Below are 21,943 nucleotides of genomic sequence, written 5' to 3' on the forward strand. Positions count from 1 at the left end.
ATTAACATAATATTCAAGATAATAAAATTAAACATATCCCTTGTTTTAAACTAATAGGTAACATGTTGTTATCTCTTCAAACAACATCAATTAATTATTTAAAACAAATCAAATTCTCAGATTATATATACACAATATCACATATCATCAGTATCTAGTCCTGAATAAAGTGACTTAGTGTTTTTTTTTCTTTCGTAGATAAAGATTAATAAAATATTGTAGCTGAGAATAAACATGTACAATAGACACAAGTACGTAGAAATGTTATTGACAAATTCGTAGATCGTTGACAAAATATCTGACAATGTTTTCCGTTCAGATAATGCACGAAGTTATGAATCACAAATAAAACATTACGTAGTTATCACGTATACACCCTCGTGTTCTTGAACACTTTCTGGTTGTCGACGAAAATGCACTCACTAGTGTTCACTTTATTTAGTTTGTCTGACAAAAATATTTTAAATAAATGGTTGTTCTCTGCTTAGGCAAAATTGTTTATAATAGTATTGAAATGTCTTTATTACAAGCTCAATACTAATGGTTGAGTGTAATGATACTCAAAATTAGCTCATAAGGCAAGCTTTTTCTTTTGTAAGAAGCATGTGTCACATGACAAATTCAGTTAAATGAAATCTCATCAGATTCATATATTCATAACCAGAGTAATGAAATACTATCTCTTTGTTTAGCTTAGCGTGTAGGGTAGGAACAATTCCTAAATAGAAAATAATATGAATGTCGAAGCTAGGAGAAATGAAACGAAGTACTGTATGTGTATGTGCAATAATGACGGAGTTGTGTTCAGATATGTAAGTAAGTTGAAGGACGAACGGTAACGTGAACTATCTCTCAAAAGAATCTCAGGTATTAATGATTGTGTCTGTGACAGTGACGTGTTTCGCCTGACTAACAGCTGGCTCTTCTCTCTTAGATGACGCCTCTCGACAAACGCTACTGGATCTTAACGAGTTATCTTGATGATCTTCAAATCTTCCATGACGTAGACATTCAGTAGATATCAAATCTTCAATAATTTCAATAATTAAATAATTATGTGGCATGGCTCAAATCTTACACACTGGCTAATAAAAATTCACACCACCTATAGGTGTGACAAACATCGACGACGAAAATCGCATATCCGCGACAAATGTCCGCACTGGCCTACATGCTCAGTGGACAAAAGGAATCGTCGATAAGTGCTCCACGCACAGAAATGTCCTCACTGGTACTCCGACACAGTGGACACTAAATTAGCCTCAAGCATGCGTGCTTGTTTTAGCGATGCAACATAGTACTCCCTTACTGTTGGGATAAACATTAATTATAGCCAAACAATAAATCTACTTCATGTCGAATGTCACTGATGACTTGACCAAACATCAACTATTACATATACGTTATAGACCAGCGTATCTAAGCCTTAGGTTGCTTATAAAGCCTTAGCTGTGTTAGATTAAATCTTCCGATGACCTTGTCACTGTCAGTTTCCTTGAGAGTGTAACAGTTCTCATTTATTCGTTCACAAACTTGAAATGGTCTTTCGTATAATAAAAACAACTTCTTCGTCACCTGTTTCCACATGTCACTAACCGGATTAGTTCGTTTAAGCACTAAGTCTCCTATATTTAACTTCGTTATTCGTTTCGTCTTCTGTAGCTTACTTCGACGTTCTGCAGCTAGATGTAGACGAGCTGTAACAAACTTCTCTATTTGTTCCCTCATATATTCGCTTATCGTTTCCGGTTCTTTCGTGTTCTTATCATGGTCGGGTAATATGGTAATCGGTAACGCCTCTGATCGTTCCGCAGTAATAATCTCATGGGGTGTTAATCATGTCGATTACCGGCGCTAAACGTCACGGTACTGGACGTAGACTTAGCCAGTATCGGTTCTATGCCTTGTGGATTTGCATAGTAGGTGATAGGATTGACGGGTTCTTGTCTCGCAAAATACCCTGAGTACTGTGATGAAGATGAAGGTTGATTCTGGAATGTATTCTGTGAGAATTGAATAGCTTCATTACCGGCGGCTTCACTTCTCAGTTGGTTAACCGATAACTTGCTAGGGGAGTTTGGTTTGTGTGGCTGTCGGTTCCGCGGACTACCGGATGACTTCGCTTCTCCTCGATTTTCGTAATAATGTTTCGAGTTGTCGTAGTTCTTACTCCAATATTTGGGCGAATGTCTGTTGTCCTTATAGTGCGGCGACCTGGGTGGCCGTCTCGGTGAGGTAGGTGGGGTTCTAGACTGTTCGCCCCTACCTTCTCGCCTAGGCGTTGAATCATAAATAATTCCTCCGCGTCTGCATTCTCCGCGTTCCTCGCTGTTACGCCACGAGCGGTTGTATTTTGAGCGTTCAAACTCGCGTGACTTCGAACCTCTATGGTAAACATCGTTGTTGTCACGGCCGGAATACCACATGTTTCGTCTATGGGCCGGCTTATTCTTGCCCCAAATTAGACTGTTCACGTGCGGCTGTTTACGTTGGTTATTGTCCGGGTAATTTTCATTACGCCGCTGATTCCAAGGCTGATACAACGGTGGTTGTCTGTTCACCGGTGATTTTTCAGATTCCTCTCGCTGGCTATTTCTATTCTGATGGTCAAGCCTGTCGTATGCGAGTAGCTGTTCCCGGAAATCTGCTATCCCGTCAAAGCTTCTACCTGTCAGATGTAATTGGTAGCGCATCGGAAGTTGGCCTAGAATCATTGCCACGAATTCATCGTCGCTCATGACAACGTCTAGATAGCGGGTACGCTCAAACATGTCGCTTAAATGAGCCTCGAGTGTTTTGTTTTTCTTAGGATCATACTTTTCTCCGTGTAACTGAGCGCGTAAATTTCCCTGAATTTTTAAGCTCCAGTGTTGTTGTAGGAAAGCTGCTTTAAACTGTCCAAATGATGATATGGAAGTTTGGTTAACTTCCCACCAATAATATGCGGTACTTTTCAAACAGTTCAAACATCGCAATTTTTCTGTGTCCGAAAGATTGAATCTCTCCGCGTATTCTTCAAATAATTTTATAAATTTACGTGGATTTTCCGTGGATTTTGAGGAAAATACAGGCATTTCCTCTGACCAATGCCTAGCAGGGTGGTTTAAGGCTGCTGTATCCACTAATATTACTTGTTGTCCGGTTGCAGTGTTGGTAATCACGTCTTGTGAACGGTAAGTAGGCGTAGCCTGGTATGACGACGCGGACGGGTCTCTCTGCGCTGACGTCATCGTTTCCGCCGCAGACGCGCTTTTTGTGTCAACGTTTATCCGTGTATGCGCTGCTGCTCCAGACAATGCCAAATGCTGCACGCAGTTCTCGAGCTGGATCAATTTTCTATTCACAGTTCGAATGTCGTCTGCACTACTCGCTTCATGTTGTTGTAGCGCGGTATTTACGTTCGCGAATTGTGTTTCGCTAAGCTGAACGTAATGGTTGAACTGTTCCTCTGCAGTACGTTTTGCGACTTCTATGCACGTAGTTTCTGTGTTAATTACGTGTTGCTGTAGCTCGGTTACCTGCGCATCAATTTCCTCAAATCTGTTCATTACTGTTTCGCGAATGTTATGAACTTCCTCCTGCGTGTCGCGAATTTGTGTCGCTAGTTGTCTGGTTACGTCACCAATTTTAGCTTCTACTTTGTCTATCAATTCAAAGTGTTGTCGCGCTAGCTCTTCAGACAAATTTTTAGACTGTTCCGCCGCTTCGGTACGTTGGCATTCTAACACATTATTAATTTGCCTAGCCATCTCGTTAGTTAGTCTTTCCGACTGTAACCTGTTTTGATCTGTTACTTCTACACGCTGGGATTCTAACGCAGTATTAATTTGTACAGTAACCACATTCAATGCTCTCATCAAATCCTCCATGGAAATATTATTCGTGCTTTCTTTAGCTGCCTGCACAACTGGTTCGGAAGTGTTACTTTCCTCTATGCGCGCGGGTTCGGGAGCAAAGCTAATTTCCTGACCTGCCTCAATGCTTAGTGTGGGTGTATCCTCTTTGTTTTCGCTTTCCACAACGCCTAGCATTTCTTTCTGGCCCTCGACTGACGTTTCCTCCTTGTCGGAGCTGGTCTTTTTGTGCCTCTTGAAATACATACCTTCGTTGGCCATCTTGTTGTGGTTCCGACGTACTGTTATTATACTCTACTGCAAATCTACACAATTGCACTTTGGTAGACGGTCCAGTGAGTGTAGACCCTCGTCGAAGCCCCTAAGTTGGCTCGCCACTGAAAGCTAAATCTTTACTACTATTACAGGCTCCTAGTTGTGCGCCACTGAAACAACAATCTTGCTACTACAGGCCCCACGACAATAGGTGCCACTGAAACAATTCTCTGTTTATGCTGCTACTCCTAGCTTGTGGTAGCCACTGTAATAAACCTCCTTGCTATTGTATTGATGTGTTCTCACGGGGTTCTTGGCGCCTACCCTCGTTGCAGCAAATACCAGGACCGCTACTGCTGGATGGTCTGCCCAGACTGATAGTCCAGCTAGCACGTCACTGCCCTGGGTTACTGTATGGAGAGTAATTATAAAAAGGAAATTTAGTGGTGTTACGTGAATAGTGGAAATTTGCATATAAATGACATAATAATAATTGAAAAACATATGATTTTAATGGTTCTTAAATATTGGTGTGAAGTTATGTTTAAAATGAGATTAATTGAGAACAACCAAGGTGTCAAATCTAGGTGTCGGAAATTAGATGCAAATGACGTCACTAGAACACGTTGAATATACTGCCGGGTCTAGCTATCTGTAGTCGGAGGCTTGAGGCTCTCTTCGCAGGACCTCCAGGTGGTCTGCTGCTACACTGGAACTCTGGATGCTGTAATGCTGTAATTAGCGAACTACAGAGGTGCTGAGGTCGCCGGTTATCAGCTGAAGACTCGACATCCCTCTCGTCCTGGAAAGTCTGGTCTAATTCTGGATTGGTCTCACCAATCTTCGTGGTCGAATCTCAGCTGGCGCTGCCCTCAGATGTCTGGAACCACTACGAGACGAAAACGGGACCGACGCGGAAGTTGGCACTCGAAGTCGCCGATACTCCCTATCTAGGATTTATTTAATCCAGATACAATTCTCTCAACTCGTAGAGAGGAGAATTCTAAGCAGGACACGATCGCGGATGACGCGAAATCTTCTATTTCCCGGGCGGCAACCAAGGCTTTGGTTCGCCCCAGCCCGAGAAACGTCTTCTTTCCGCAAGATGGCGATGGCGTCTCCCTTCTTCCTCCTAATATCTATTTACTGGCAGTCCCTAGCAACCAAGGAGCTATCGATATCAGCAAACAGAATAAGCAGCATAGTGAAATAAAAACGTGGATGTTGGAGTGTAAAAGAATCAAACTAAGACCAAATGAATAAAGTTTCCAAGGAATAATTCTTAGAAGACCCTGAAGTTGAAAGTGTGTCGTCTATGGTAATAAGATGTGTCATATTTGTTATGCCTTGGTTGTCCTCTTTACAATCAAAACAATTAAATACATAATATTCGCTCATGGAATATACAATTAATATTACAATCATAATAAAAATAATAATATATAACTGTAAACAGTTGTACTGGTTACAGTGTCATCGATCCCAGTGTATATTTATGTATGTTTGTACCTATCTGATTAATACCTAACTGTGGCCTACTTGATATCTACACGTACCAGTGGAGTGCCACACAATTATTATCAATTTTTCCTACACAGTTCAACACAGCCCAACATTTTAAGTGTGTGCATGAGGAAGTATCCGCACAGCAGCTTCTGTCTTCACCTCACTGCGCCTCAGTGGCACGCACGTGCACGTGTTCCGACACTGCCACTCTCCTGTCACAAGGTCCATGCCTTCCGGTAGATGACACGTCGCGCACGTAACTGTCAAACCGCGCGGCAGCATTGTTTACAAACACGGGGCCACGTGGCCGCTCCGTCAGCGCAGCCTGCCCGCGCAGGCTATCACCGCGCCCGCCCGAACACCGCCGGCGTGCCACGAAGATCACCGATGGCAGAACGGCGAAAGGGAGGAAAAGGAGGGGGTACCACTGTGCGTTATCCCTTGGAAGGGGGAGGGGGGGTGAATCAACGGGAAATATAATCCGGTTGTGGGACGGGAAACGGCGATGCGTTATCAGCTGAACCGTGAAACTGATAGGTGTTGGAAACGTGGGAAAGGAATGGTTGCGTCCTCGCGTTGATGAGATCAGAAGTACTGTCTAGGTGGATAAGTGAATCAATTCATTGTCCCAGGTGGATTTTCACGCTGTCTGATCACTCACTGTACACTCTTTTCCCGCACTGCACGCGCTCTCTTGTGAACTTGAAGTTTGCCACACGTACGGGCGCCAAATGTCGCGTACCCGTCTCCGTAGAATACGTGGAGACGTGGCGGACGTCTTCGGCCGTTTTCTTGTATTGCCCGGCGCCAGCTCTCTCGCGTAGAGCAGCCTCCTGCGGGGAGGCAGGGGTGGACCGTCCGGCCCGTGTAGCTGCCGAGGGACGTCTCACGCGCTGGAGAAATGTGCGGTGCAGACTAGTTGTGTTAGTCCACGTGTTTTGGCCCGCGGACACGCCAGATACAAAACAACACTCACGCACACTGTAAAGAAAACGTTATAAGAGATTATAACACACTATAGTACAGAAAACAAAAGCGATAATAGCGGCGAGTTTATGGAGCGTCTCGCTGCCGCGTCTAGCCTCGAAGGTGGCTCGCACAGAACTGGAGACCAGGATGCCGGCGCACTGCTCTCGCGCGCACGGAGCTGAAGTGACGTCATTCCCAAAGCCGCGGCGCGCTGCGGACAGGGCTGTGATCCGGGCATTAACGCCGAGGCACGGAGGTACGACGTCAAGGTGAAGGCAGCAGTTGGCTGGCTGAGCAATGGACTATGTTTACTGTTTTGCTAAAATGTTGTGCCACAAGCACGTACTGTAAATCTAGGTAGTCAAGTGTTTTTATATATGTCAATGGATCAATTAGATAAAAACTGTCCTATTGTACAAAAAGACTGTAATAATCACAAAATGTCCAACTTCCTGAAAAGAACCTGAATTTCATAGACTACGATCGTTTATAATAAAATAAGCCTGAATTAAAGTTAACTATATGGTGGTTAAAATCAGAACAGAATGTCAATGAAGACTATTCATAACTCTTGTAACAATCAGCCTGGAGAGTGATTAATGCCAAAGTAAACCAAACAAAACACAATGATAACGATATACCTATAACCATTTCAGATTTTAATCAGTGTTATACAAATGTTTCTGATTAAGTTAGGCCTAATTAGATTTAGATAATGATTTACAACTTTTAAATCATAAAATATAAAATATTGGTACAAATAATTTCAAAAGAGGATTATTATAATTGTTTGGATTATATTATAAAGCATTTGCTTGATATATTTCTGTTTCCTTTCACTTTCTTTAATATTATGTTTTTGAAATGAGTTTAACCTAGTTGTTTAAAGATAGCTGTGACTATTCCTATTTACAAAAAAGGAGACAAAATGGGCCCCAATAACTACTGGCCTATATCATTGTTACCAGTTTAAACTAAAATAGCTGTAAGCATAATGAAAAAGAAATTAGTAAATTAATTAGAGAGTAATAATTTTTTTACACCATCTCAATTTTGGTTTTGAAATGTTATGTTTACTTGTAAAGCAGTTAAAAGTCTTGTAAACTATATGTTTTAAACTGTTTAGACTCAAAGAATTATGTATCTTCATTAATTTAGATTTAAGTAAACCTTTTGTTGTTCTGGTTAATCATAAGATTTTAACTGAAAAATTAAAATTCTATGGGAAGAAAAATATGGAACTAAGGTTATTGTCATCTTGGATAACAGGATGCAAACCATCAAAATAAAAAAATAAAAAATCAGACATACTAGGCTTTAAAGATGGAGCACCACTAGGACCAGTCCTTGGACCCTTGTTTTATTTTATCTTCATTAATGACTTGCCTGGTTATGCATGAAGTGGTAAATATATTTTATATGTGGATGATACCCCTTTCTTAAATAATGATGATAAAGACCTTGATATTTTAAAGCAAAATATTTTACAAACTTCTGAAAAGTTTCATTTTTGGTTTAAGATAAATACGTAAGTTGTTAATCAAGACAAAACAGAATCCATTATTTTTACTTTAAAATCTACCCTTGAATTTAACACTGTTAAATTTTTAGGTATACAATTAGATACTAAGTTGACCTGGATTCTCATACAGCTTATCTATTTAAAGGTCTTTCTAGAGTGATTTATTTGCTGAGTTAGCTAAAATATTGTACAACTAATAGTAATATGTTACTGTAGTAATAAATTCTTTCTACTTTTTTTAATACACATCTTCATGGCATTACATTTTGGGGTCACTCACCTGTAACAAAAATAGTTTTTATATGGCAGAAAAAAAATTAGAAACCCTGTTTTAATCTCATAAAAACACAATGATTTTGTGAACACTTTGTAAAATTCAATATATGTATTTACATTACTATGTATTTTTATTTTACTTTGTTGTTTGTTATTTATTAATTTAGTCATTTGTTTTACGAAGTAGTGTACACAGCCATAATACTAGAAATAGATAGCCTATTATTGATGTACACAAACGTGTACTTGAAGAAACTAATATTTTCTTTTTAAATTACTCGTGAACGCTATCTCAGGAATTAACAATAGGGCCACAGAGGTAATCAAAAGGTAACAACAAAATAACACTATCAATAATTATTTTTATTGCATTAACCATAGTATGAGAAACCTCGAGTCATGGGATTAAAACAAACAAACAAATATTAAATACAGTCTATGGGATGTCGTAGATAACCTGACTCTTGAATAAAATAAAATAAATTAAGTTCCTGAAATTGTTCACAAAGTAAAAAGTTTTGGGGTTTGCTCCGGCTTGCTCGAGCATGAAACTCCTAACTTCTGGACCTCTGAACTTGTGTGAGTAAATTGTGCAATTTTAAGATATTTTTGCCGATAATTGCCGACAGTCAATATTCAATTAATTTGATGATAATTCAAACTTTCAAATACGTCGACGGTAAAATTTACGTCAGCGTTCCAATATAACGATGATGCAGACCATACCTTAACTCTGGACGATTAAGGTCGTTCAGAAAATACGTTGTCACTCACGTGAATTGAATGCAATTCTTCTGCATTCAATTACAGGGCGTCGCTTACTATTGCCCTGTATTTTGACGTAATTTTCACACCAATAACGCCGAAATTAGTCTCGCCACGCACAAATATTCCCCGAGGAATACACTTCAACACGCATTAAATGGTGTCATTTTCCACTCTTTTCTCTTCTCTCTTGCCGAAAATTAAATTGTTACTTGAAAAGGCCAATCACGGCCGCGACATGTTAGTGTCCCTTTTAACTAAGCCAATAAAATGTCATTATTACCCAAGCATAGGCTCGTTGAAGCTGTTCCAAACGCCACGCGATTATTTATATTAGCAGTTGTCATGACGACGCAGCACGAGCTGCGAGCGCCGCCATGCAATAAACAAAACAAAACACTGCAGAAAGTCCGGGAAGCGGTATTAACCTCGAACGTAAAACAATAATAAACAGTTTAAGTTAGTCTGATAATACCGTAGTATTACAAAATATCAAAGTATCAAAATAAAAAAATAAAAAATCAGACATACTAGGCTTTAAAGATGGAGCACCACTAGGACCTGTCCTTGGACCCTTGTTTTATTTTATCTTCATTAATGATTTGCCTGGTTATGCATGAAGTGGTAAATATATTTTATATGTGGATGATACCCCTTTCTTAAATAATGATGACAAAGACCTTGCTATTTTAAAGCAAAATATTTTACAAACTTCTGAAAAGTTTCATTTTTGGTATAAGATAAATACGTAAGTTGTTAATCAAGACATAACAGAATCCATTATTTTTACTTTAAAATCTACCCTTGAATTTAACACTGTTAAATTTTTAGGTATACAATTAGATAGTAAGTTGTCCTGGATTCTCATACAGCTTATCTATTTAAAGGTCTTTCTAGAGTGATTTATTTGCTGAGTTAGCTAAAATATTGTACAACTAATAGTAATATGTTACCGTAGTAATAAATTCTTTCTACTTTTTTTAATACACATCTTCATGGCATTACATTTTGGGGTCACTCACCTGTAGCAAAAATAGTTTTTATATGGCAGAAAAAAATTAGAAACCCTGTTTTAATCTCATAAAAACACAATGATTTTGTGAACACTTTGTAAAATTCAATATATGAATTTTTATTTTACTTTGTTGTTTGTTATGATTAATTTAGTCATTTGTCTTACGAAGTAGTGTACACAGCCATAATACTAGAAATAGATATTATTGATGTTAATTATAATAGTGTATGTCATACACAGATGAATTTTAATATCAAAAGTGTAAAATTCTTTAACAGGTTACCTTTGAGTGCTAGATTGTTAATCAAATCAAAACCATTGCATAAAACAAGGTAGCTACTGAATGAGGCACACACCCACAGTATGAATAATATAGGTGTCAGCATCCGTATTTGGTTAGTGATTGTGCCCGATGAATTAAGACACGTGAGTAATAGGTTTAAGTAGTAAATAATAGTAGATCAATAAGTTTATGCTCACCCTACAACTATGGTTTAAGTCTAAACCTTTGTATACAGTTGACAAATGGAACGATGTAAATTGAACTGAACATAAGTTTGAGTAAATTTATGCAAGTGTAAGTTTATATAGGTATGTATATATATGTAATTTATATGCTTTTATTGTATATGATGTCACTAAATGTTAAATTACCTACAATAAAGGACTATGACAAAGCCACAGCCGCAGGAAAGGACCAGAGTTACTTGTCATCAGCGATGCTGTAGAGAAACTGTATAGATACACATTCGTGTTGTAATTGTTCAAGGTAGCAGCTATTCCAAAAGACGGTGATATCTCACTAAAAGTGTGTGATTGTGCCTACAACTAAAAGTAGGAATGTTATTTTGCAGTGGGGCATTTTGATTTTACAAGCAGTTATTGTCCTTAATTGTCTATATATATATATATATATATATATATATATATATATATATATATATAGACCTCTTATATTTATCCTTTCCTCAGAATTAGCTGTATATCATTACAAATTAGCACACAGAATTTTGAAAGAGACTAACCAGACTTCCTAAACATAGCCTTGTTTGCAGGACCACGGACCACGTATCACTAAGATTGCCAACCTTGCATTAGTTTAGCTCCTGACTCTCTTTTCAGTACACAAACTGCACTCGGAAACTTTTCTATGAGCAAACACTTGCATACCGAAACTTTACAGCTAAGTTATCTTATGGGTGATAATAAATTTTTTTTTCCACTTGTAACTATTTTATGGGTAGTGGTTTCTAATTAATACACAGCATGTTCTGCCGATTGTGCAGTTGGTCAGTGAATGTGGTTGGAGTCGCAGTCACTGGTCTGTGACGAGGGTTTAAAGTATTTTAATGACTCACTGTTTTATAAAAGCTATGATACATAAAATGGTTGTTACAAAAATTAGTTTATTATTGGAATAGTGTAATAGTAGGCAATGAATAATGAATAATGGCAACATGTTCACAGTGAAATGTGGCTGAGAGTGATCATAGTCATGTTGCTCACAGTGCTAATCAAGTGCCATGTGTGGAAGGACTCAAAGCATTAAGAAGTTTATTGTCAATGCACAGAGATGCGTGTGCGAGTGTGCAGAGTGTGCAAGCACAGCACAGAGATGTGTGTGTACAGGGAGTGCTAGCAATTTGTCACCTGCGCAGAGATACGTACATGTGCGTGTGTGCAGAGAGTGCGAGCAGTTCCGGGCACTGGGCTTTGACTGCGAGTGGGTGACGGAGCACGGACGTCGCCGGCCGGTCGCGCTGCTACAGCTGGCCTCAAGGGACGGGCTGTGCGTGCTGTACCGACTCTGCATGCTTCCTTGTCTGTCCATGCCACTCGTGGTAAGTCACTGCTTCCCGTATCCTCCTGGTAACTCTACTGACCACTCAGTGAGCCAAGGACCTATTCTCTAATTTACACAAAACAAAAAAAAATCTAATTTACTCTTTTAGTCTTGATACAAATAGTCCACTCGCAATAATATGTTGAATCATTTACTGTGTTGGTAAGCCTTTACTATAAAATCAAAGGACCAGTAATTTTTACTTATTAAGTTGGCATTCATGAGATTATCTGCTGCGGTTGGTTGTCAGACATTGTGACTTATTTAGTTTCATTGCTTATCAATTATCATGGTTGAGATGTATCACAACACTCGGTCATAAAACCAAACTGCGGACAAAATGTCTTTAGGTTTTACTAGTTCACTGAGCCTGGTTGTAGATCTGGTATTAAAAGCACTGTGATTGGAAGGAAGCACATGTGCCTGATAGCAATATGAATTTTTTAAGTATTTCTTTTCTAATAATGGTCTAGTATTTAATCTAGTTTTCTCTTTAAATTTATTCCTTTCCCTGAACCAACGGTAATGCAATACTCCATGACAGACACTGTAGTGACAAGTGAGAGACTCGGCAAACAGATAAAAGTGTTCAAAGATTTGGCCTAGCTATACGGTCGCCACAATGCTATTTGGTGGCATGTCTGGGAAAGCCAAAAATTTGAAACAAAACTCAAACTGCAAGCAAAAATAGTATTTTATCCGTCATATTATGCATGCCAAATACATAAAATTATAACATGAAATATATAGAATAAGCATAAGATATGCATCAAAATAAAGCAATAAAACCTATTATAAAACAGTTGAATGAGTACACTGTATTTAGATATATATTCACAAGCAAAAAAAGGTGGGTAACATAATAAAAAAAAAAGTGAACCCACAAGACATCATAGTTAGTTTGCTTGTTATGTCATTTACTATGTTGGTTGTGATGACACTTAGCACTTTCGTCTGAGAACACAGAAAATCCTTCAGACACACTAGAGGGGGTACTTGGCCACCAGGAAGGGCACAGCACGAGGGTGGCAGTGTGCGTGTCGTGTGCCAGGAGCTGCTGGAGGACCCCTCGGTGCTGAAGGTGGGCGTGGGGTCCCTGGAGGATGCGCGGCTACTGGCACGGGACTACGGCGTGCAGGTGCGCGGTTGCTTGGACCTCCGGCAATTGGCGGAGGCCCGAGGTGTTCCTGGTGGCGGGCTGGCGACCCTGGCGTCCTCGCTTCTGGGAGCTACACTGCACAAGGACTGGAGGGTGCGCTGCAGTGACTGGGAGGCCCCATGCCTGTCCTCAGCACAGCTGCACTATGCCGCCCAGGACGCCCTTGCGGGGCTGCTCATTTTCTCTCGCCTGGTGCAGGCTCCCAGCTGCAGCTGGCTGCAGGTGAGTTTGTCCTCTTGGAAGCACCGGTTGTTTCCTTGCATTTCTGCTAAAGTTACATATTTTATAGTGGTATTATCACAGAGGACAGTGAGCCTGTCGTGTCATGGAAGGGACTGCAGGTGTTGTCGCAGTGCGAGGGCCTGGTGGACACACACCCAAAGGAGAGGCCCTGTCGGCCGGCCGGGAAGGAAGGGGCCGGCTCCCGGGACTGGTCCCTGAGGAAGCAGCAGTCCCGCTCCTTCTCCACGCTGCAGCGCCCCATGTACGACAACTGCTTCCTGCAGGCGCCCGACCGACAGCTGCTGTGTACCTGTGACCTGGGCAAGGCCAAGTGGTAACTCCCTGCATTGTCACATTTTATTACTGGTGCCTGTTCGAGGGATGTACCAGTTGAATGTGCAGCAGGTTCAATAAGAGATTTGGTGAGCTATGTGATTTGTTTTCCAGAATATCTTATGTTTTTTGTAACACCTCTTGAAGATTGACAAGGTTCACATTTAGTGTGATGAGCAGTTGATGTGATTAATTGTTTTACTACCAGTGGTGAGTATAGTTTTGTGTGCTTGTATTCCTTCAAAACATTAAACTAAAGATCTAATTTATTGAGCCATTTAGTGCAGTGTTAAGTACCTGAAAAATCATTTATGAATAGGAGGCTGGAATCTCATTCAGGCCATCATGTAATTGGTTCTCCCTAGTGTTGCTATCACTCCAGGCCAGTGCTGGGGCGTTCATTACTGTAGCCGGAGATGAAACGTTTTTTTTTAACCAAAAAACCTGTTTTTTTTTTTATCAAACCAAGTTTTTTATTACTACTACATTAGTTATTTTGGTTCTCAGCATGTTCTAATAAAAGCCATACAATATCCTGCTTTCTGCTACTCATGTTTAACAAGAAAGTTACATCAAAGAACTGAAGGCCAGCAAATCTGCACATTGTGAGTGAGCATCCCGCATAAAAAAAAAAATAATATTTACCTCAATATAACACAAGGAGACATGTGTTGGCAATAATTGGATATAACCATAGAAACTGTATTTCGGTAAATAACTTACGTCGCGGCTTTTCCGCAAATTAAAAATAATATTTTGAAAATACCATTTTCTAACACTAGAGACGTTCCTGTATCTAACCTGGAAATAGCGTTAATATATTGCTACTAGTGTCTGAGAAATCTCAGTTTTAGCTCGCATTCCAATACCTCTGCATTGCTGCTACCATTAGCATTAATTGTTTTGGAGAGCATAGTCAACAGTAGTGATGGCCCGATATCCAAAAACCCGATACCGATACCGATTCCGATATTTACAAATTTACCGATCCGATACCCGATACCCAATATTCCGATTATAGGCCTATCTCATTTCTAATACTGATTCTATAAAATTGTGGTTCTGGAGTATTGTTAGAGACAATAATGAAAAATGTTAAATATTAATAAAACATACTTATGTGAATGTATATTATTTTTATTAATTGTAAAATATTGTAAATTCACATTTAATGAAATCTAATAATGAAATTATCATAATGGCTTACAAATAAGCTCTCTAAATTCAAATTCACGAGTCACTGCATGTACTTAGTCCAGTGTCTCAACTGTAATCTACGAAAAATACCGTCCGAAAAACATCAAACTTTTGTACCCTTTGTATAATTTCATCACGGTAAACGACACGCTAGAATGGAAGGTCTTCAATTAGCAAATTTTGTGACATTGTATCACTCCATTTATTGGTGCGAAAACACGTTAAAAATACGTGAAAAGTAATTTCAATACAACTTTGAAACGTACTGCAGAGATTATAAAACCACTCATTTTTATTTATGTTATTGTCAATGCACTCAATATAGCCAACATAATACCTTTGCTGCAACTTGCCCTACTTAAACACGTTTCATATTTTAGCTTTTGTAAAACTTGTAACGTCTTTGTATAGAACAGCAGTTGGCGACCATGAAACGACACGGAAAGAAAATGCCTGTTATATGAAGCAGCAACTTTATTTTTCTTCATATTTACTTACGGCTACATCACTTATTAAATTTAATATCGTAATTATTTTTGTTTATGTTTTCAATTTATGTACACTTAGTGAACTTCGAAAATTCATCAAGCCAAAACATTTTGCGAATATCTGAAACGAATAAATATGCACTAATGACTGGGATTTGTGTACACATGGAAGAATTTTACCGTCGGGATGCATTGCAGTATCAGAAAGAAGAAATAGGCTTGAAATTGTTTCAGTGGAAAATATGCTTGGAATTACTAGGTAATATGGTGACGTGAAGAAAGATAAATTACGCCCGCGGAAAATAAGCTTGGAATTACGGTTAAGGTTATGTGAGAAGTATTATTGGCGAGAGCAAACATCGGTTTATCAAAATATCGCAAGTATTTACCGATGTCCGATATTGAAAAATGTGCCGATATTACCGATCTTCGATATCGAATATCGAATATCGGGCCATCACTAGTCAACAGTATTGTTTTATAATAAAAGTAGTTAATATGACAGCGTATTGCAGTTGTAGGGAAATAATGTTTATATTTTCTGCTTGTTGGTGGTTTGTCCAAATATTATTGAATTTCGAAAGGTTTTTTTTCCAACATTTCATTTAAAGTACACCTATCCCTCACTTAGCACGGCTTCAGATTGTGCGAATTCATTTAGCGCGATTTTAATTTTACTGCACTAGTCTCAAATAGCACTGTTGCGCCCGTCTACCTATTACTGTGCAGTCGGGCCTAGGTGGGTTCGAGTGCCGAGCGGTACACTCGCTGATAGCCAAAATTAAGGGATAGGTACATCAGTCCACCGCCAGCAACGCCCTAATCAAAGTTCAGTTTTTCAGACGTCCGGGCACGAGGCACTCCAGCTTCCAGGAATTCGCAGCGACGCAAACTCATAATCATCCTCGGTTTGTACAGCATACAGAGTTCCACAAACAGTTCTGTGTACATGCCCGCTGACGTTTTCAGATTACAAACATTCGCTACGCATCAGCCGGCTAAGTGCACACCCTTTCCACTGAATCATAAGAACTACGTACTATCTTTATAAATGTCTTAAAACATATGCTTAAATGAACTAAATACAATATAAAGAATACAAAAAATAATCTTGTCGATATGTCTATCCTCCCGGAATCCTGGACACAACAGCACGTCTGTAAACTTCAGTTAGCACGAGATCTCGGCAGGCAAAAAAAAAGTTGAGCACGATGCGACAAAGTCTTTTTTAACTTCTGTAAACATGTGCTGTGGGATACATTTAGCCAAACAAGGGGGGGGGGGGGGGAAAGAGAATCGCGCGCAGATCTGTGTACGCTATCGGCTGTTGTACAAACATCAGCTGTGGCAATTTAATTGCGGCTATGGAGTGTAAAGTACCAAATGTTTTTTACATCCGCGCGTATGCCGCCGTGCCGTACCGTTGTCGCCTGGCCACAGACTGGGCCGTGAACTCAGTCTAGCCAGTGGCAGGGGATTCACTCAAAAAAATGCAAAGCTGCCGGTAACTGTATGTGCTTGATCAGTCATAATTGTGTTCAAGTATTTGAGATAAAACTACAAGTATTACGGCGCGCAGATTGTCATGAAGGCCACGCTTATGTTGGTCGTACATTAGTTTTAAGCAAGTCAACTGTGCGCACAATCGTACAAAATAAAGACTCTTACCAAAAGTTTATATAAATCTGATGCTGTTGTTTGTACTAGCGGGAATACATTTGACATTAGATACCGGAACAGAAATGAACAGATGATTCACGTGTAAAAGGTTGTTAAATGAATCTTGCAATGAAAAAAATTGGCTTGACAGGATTGGTGTGAACCAGGTGGTGATACGCGAATAAGCACTTTAATTTTTGAAAAATTAAATTATAATAATCCCGACAGTAATATCAGTTTCACTGTCAGTAAAGGATGGTTTGGGAAAGTACGCGACGTGAGTTGAAGGTCACGCCCAGGCGAGCAAGTCAGCCAGCTGACTGACGATAAAGTAAATAACCACGTATCTCCCATTACGCAGTGTCGTTTTTGTCATACAAAGTGTGATGAGAGGCATATAAAGATAAATGGTGTGACATATTTATAGTTGAGTGTTATTCAACGCATTTATATCACATAAAGTATATTCCTGCACAATTTTGGAACACATTAAATATATTAGCCTTGCTATTTATGGAAACTAATGCTTCAGAATACGCGATTTCGAATAACACGAGAATTTTTAGTAATGAATTACCGTATTTAATCGCATAATGTCCGCACATTTATTTTTAAATAATAGAAATTGAATTTTTTTTAAATCGGCATAAAGTCCGACCAGACAAAGCAACCTTGGCCACCCCTGAAAGGCACAGTAACGGGATGGAAATTTACCGACGTTGTCGACAATGCTTTGACCTTGAGTTGTTCATTTCTCCGGAGCGATTGCTGAGAGGGTAGGAGCACACACGCGAGTGAGAGAAGAAAAAAAAAAAAGGAGTGGCGTCTTCCATTAATCCCCGGCACCCAATTATCTTGACACCTGTCACATTTCTCACGTCCGCTGCGGAGGGTTGCCAGTCACCAGCGCTCTGCGAAGTAGTGTGCCGCCGTTAATTTTTTTTTTTCAACTGGGCTGAGGGAAGGGTGCCAATTTTATGAAGCAGCGATTTTACTAATGCAATCCGCGGAACCGTGAGCATACGTAAAATCAGGGTACTAGTAAACTAATTATGAGAGAACAATTTTTTTACTCTACACAAAACATGTAAAATTTTGAGGGAAAAAATTTTTTCCCGGACTTCACCTCATGATGTCCGCACCCCATTTTTCTTGTCAAAAATGTAGCCAAATTACTGTGGACATTATGCGAGTAAATCCGGTAGTCGTGCTAAGTGAGGGATAGGTGTAGTGTTTTGAATCACGTAGTAATAAAACAATTCATAGGTTACTTAAGCAATGTAAAAAAATTCTTTAAAATATTGTAGACGGTTGGTTGGTTTAGTATAGCTACATTAAAAATTCTGTAAATTTATGTGAACAGTTGGTTAGGTCAGGCTAGCTACATCTTAAATTCGTAATTCTTAAGCGACCATTAAAAATATTTTATACATTTATAGTATTTTTAATGTACCTATACTAACCCAACCAACCGTCCACAATGTTTGAAAGTATTTTTAATGTAGCTAGTTTTACCTAATTGACCTTTTACAATATTTGAAGTTCTTCAGAACAAACACACAAACAATGGCAGCAGTAATGCACAGATATTGAAATGTGAACTAAAAAACTGGGATTTCTCAGAAACTAGTTGGAATTTATTAATGCCGTTTTCAGGGTAAATGCTGGAACATAGATGGGTTTATGATTGAAGATTAAGGCGATTGGTGCATGGAAAATATTACGACAAAACTAATTTAACTGTACATATTTATTTTTAATGCTTCTTTTTAAGACATAATATACCTAGGATATTTTTAATAAACTTTTTTTTTACTGAGTTATGTCATTTTAAATGCATTTATTTTTATTCCAAGCCAGAATTATTTAGAAAACACATAATTATGTTAAACTTAAGTTCAGTTCAAGAAACGAGTGTACGAATAGGTTTCTGCACCTATAAAAGTAAGAAAATTTTTTTTTCATAGTCAAAATTACAGTTTAATATTGACAATTTCGATTGATTACTGCTGGACTACTTCAGGAGCGATTTAAAGAATAAATTTCAATGAAAATGAAAACATAATTGGCAGAACACTATTGAGTTATGTATATATTTTCATATCCTTTTGTTTTTGATACGATCCGACTCAAAACACGCCCTCTGGAGTGACAGTTCTAGTGCTGCGTGTAAAACTCTCGCCGCCGGGAAGAATGTCCCCGCGACGTGGCGCTGAGGGCGGCGCTTTTCGGAACCAGGTGGTCCGGCGGAGCTCCGGCCGGCTGGCGCTGCCTGCGGTAGGGGAGGGGAAGAATGGGGTGTAGAGGGAGAACGAGAGAGGAGGCCGAAGAAACGAAGGGTCTGTCAAGGTCGCGCTTCATAGTGGAGTCTATCTTCGCTCAAGCAAGGAAATTGTCTCTATACAGAAAAATTCGTACAGCGAAATTCTTTTTAGCGGTTATGTTTTGACTTGAAGTTGAATATTTACACGGTGATTATTCTTTGTGGTGGTTGTTTACACATATGAATAAATTTTTACCCTCCAGATTAATATGTTTTGACAGCATAGAACATCAGTTGTGTATTCCGGTTAGTTTGTAACGGTTCGTTACTTACAAAAATAAAAAGATTTAAAGCGTCTATTTTCGTTGTTTTATTTTTTCAACTAGAATGCATAGACAAATTGAACCCAATGTTTCAATCACTCGTTTCACACATACATCTGCCCGTCGAAAACTGCCCGCATTTCACTTGATGAGATTTAATATTAAAAATAATAACGTCGATTAAGTCTTTCAATAAGGAAACTATCCGAAATATGTGTGGCCTCAAGCACAGCCGCACCTAGCAAAAAACAGCGAGCCGCCGAAACGCGGCCTCGCCTGGCAGCGATCGCCCGACGACTACTACTGAACTCATGACACGTCTCCTCCACGCAGGGAGCAGACGTCACATGACCTCACCGACCAATCACACGCACTATTCATTCATGCTACAGATACAAGCCAATCACAGAACAAGTTACAATACATGAAAAAATCTTTTACACACACAACTCTGGGTTTCCCCTGATCTATCTCTTTTCAATTTCACATAGAAATCGGGAACTCCCATTCTCGTTCTCTCTCCCACACCGTGAGAGAGCAGTTATCACTCAGTTCCCATGCAGGGGGGAAATTACCGTCTTTATCTCGGTTGGCGGGGAAGCACTGTTCCTTTCTCACTTACACTTACAGGCCTCTCATGCCTCTCTTTCTAACCATCACACCAGCCCAGACACAGTACCGTGATTTATAATTATATTACAACACGTTAATAAAAATTAAGAACAGCAATCATAATACAAATTACTTTACAAAAATTAAACTTATTGAGAAAAACCTGAAAAAGTAGGCCTAAACAGGCAAATATCTAGTACAGCGACTTCTTTGTGAATAATTACATAAAAAAATAGTAATGATTAAAAACGTCTGTTAAAATACAAAATACCTTCTTAAAACACCTAGCATGTGCAAAATAACATCATAACGTCTGATTGTACTGTTTCAAAATTTATACATCATTCAAAAAACATTGAATTATTTATATTTACTTATACAAAAAGAAGTTTAAAAGAAAATTATTTATTTAGGAGGGCAGGGTTCTGTAATGCTACAAGTTAGGGTATACTTATGCACACTAGAATGACAGCTCTAAATTTAACCAAAAAAATAGATTTTATATTTATTAAAATTTATTTAGAACATCAAATCAACACTAGGCTATTCCAGTTATATGAAATTAAAAAAAAAATTGTAAATGTTAGCTAGTGATGCCAGAATGTCGGGCACACTAATTACAAATGTCCTTTTGTAATATTACATTGCACAGAACATTGAAACCCTAATACTTCAGGTGTTTGTTTACAGTTTTATTATTCTGTGCTACGTTATTTAAATTAATATGTTTAATTTATTTTGGGTTTTGAACTATATTTCTGACATTGTTACAGACGTTTGGGCTTTTCTCTATGTAATTATTAAGTAATTGCGGCTTTTGGAATTACGTTTTTCACGGCCAGAAATTGCCCGAGGTTTCGGCGGAACTTTCAAAAAGTGCCTCGAGCCTATTGTTGTAAAAGTTACGCTACTAAAAAGAAGCTTGGTTTTGGCCGTTTTGGTGCGTGCAGCTCCGCGTCAGGACGTTCCTGACACGGGCCTACTATAAGTTATGTTACGTGTGTGGTAATAATAGTATGTATAAAAAGGTTATCATCAGACTGCTGATTGTATGTTAAGTTGCGAACGGGAATACGCGATTTTAAAGTTATTAATGTCAGAATATATCATTAGTCCAGGTATGGCCATATTGTTATTACTCTATCACTAACGCTGTACTGACGCCCTGCAACTTTTTAACATTACTGATTGATATTATGACTTTGTTGATGTTGCTGGGATAAACTAAAACCAGCCGCTATTAAATATTATATTTACTAAATTAATTAGCCTCTCAGTATTATTAATGGCACGATCATATGAACATACAATGCACAACTATCTTAGTGGTCTTGAGTCTATAGGTCTTATGTTTTATAGGACAATTGATTTAATTTATGAGTTAGTGAATTTTTCGAACCGTAAATCCATTTTTGAACTCTACGTGAAACATTAACATTTGCGAAGTCATGCCCATGTACCTGGCAACGATAGCTAAAAAAAAATCGGAGTGATATTTTGGTCAAATGGAATAACTGTTTTGAGGAATACGTGGTATTTGTTTATTCGTCTGTAAGTAATAAATCAGTCTTAAAATCAGTTAATTATTTTGTTTTCCTCTTTCGTATTCTAATTGAGATAAATATCAGATAAGCATGTGTTACTTGTATCACGACATATAGGTATTATTTATCAGTAATTAA

General features: G+C 38.7%; 1 protein-coding gene across 1 annotated transcript in view; it reads left to right on the top strand.

Annotated features, from left to right (window-relative positions):
• LOC134541559 (exonuclease 3'-5' domain-containing protein 2) overlaps positions 1–21,943 on the top strand; it is a 106,703-nt gene that overhangs the window by 34,528 nt on the left and 50,232 nt on the right. Inside the window, exons 5-7 of the mRNA XM_063385072.1 lie at positions 11,847–12,003; positions 13,057–13,386; positions 13,506–13,720. Of these exons, the coding sequence (XP_063241142.1) occupies positions 11,847–12,003; positions 13,057–13,386; positions 13,506–13,720 (702 nt within the window). The remainder of the gene's footprint in view (positions 1–11,846; positions 12,004–13,056; positions 13,387–13,505; positions 13,721–21,943) is intronic.

Source organism: Bacillus rossius (assembly GCF_032445375.1).
Source record: "Bacillus rossius redtenbacheri isolate Brsri chromosome 4 unlocalized genomic scaffold, Brsri_v3 Brsri_v3_scf4_1, whole genome shotgun sequence".
Lineage (NCBI taxonomy): Eukaryota > Metazoa > Arthropoda > Insecta > Phasmatodea > Bacillidae > Bacillus > Bacillus rossius.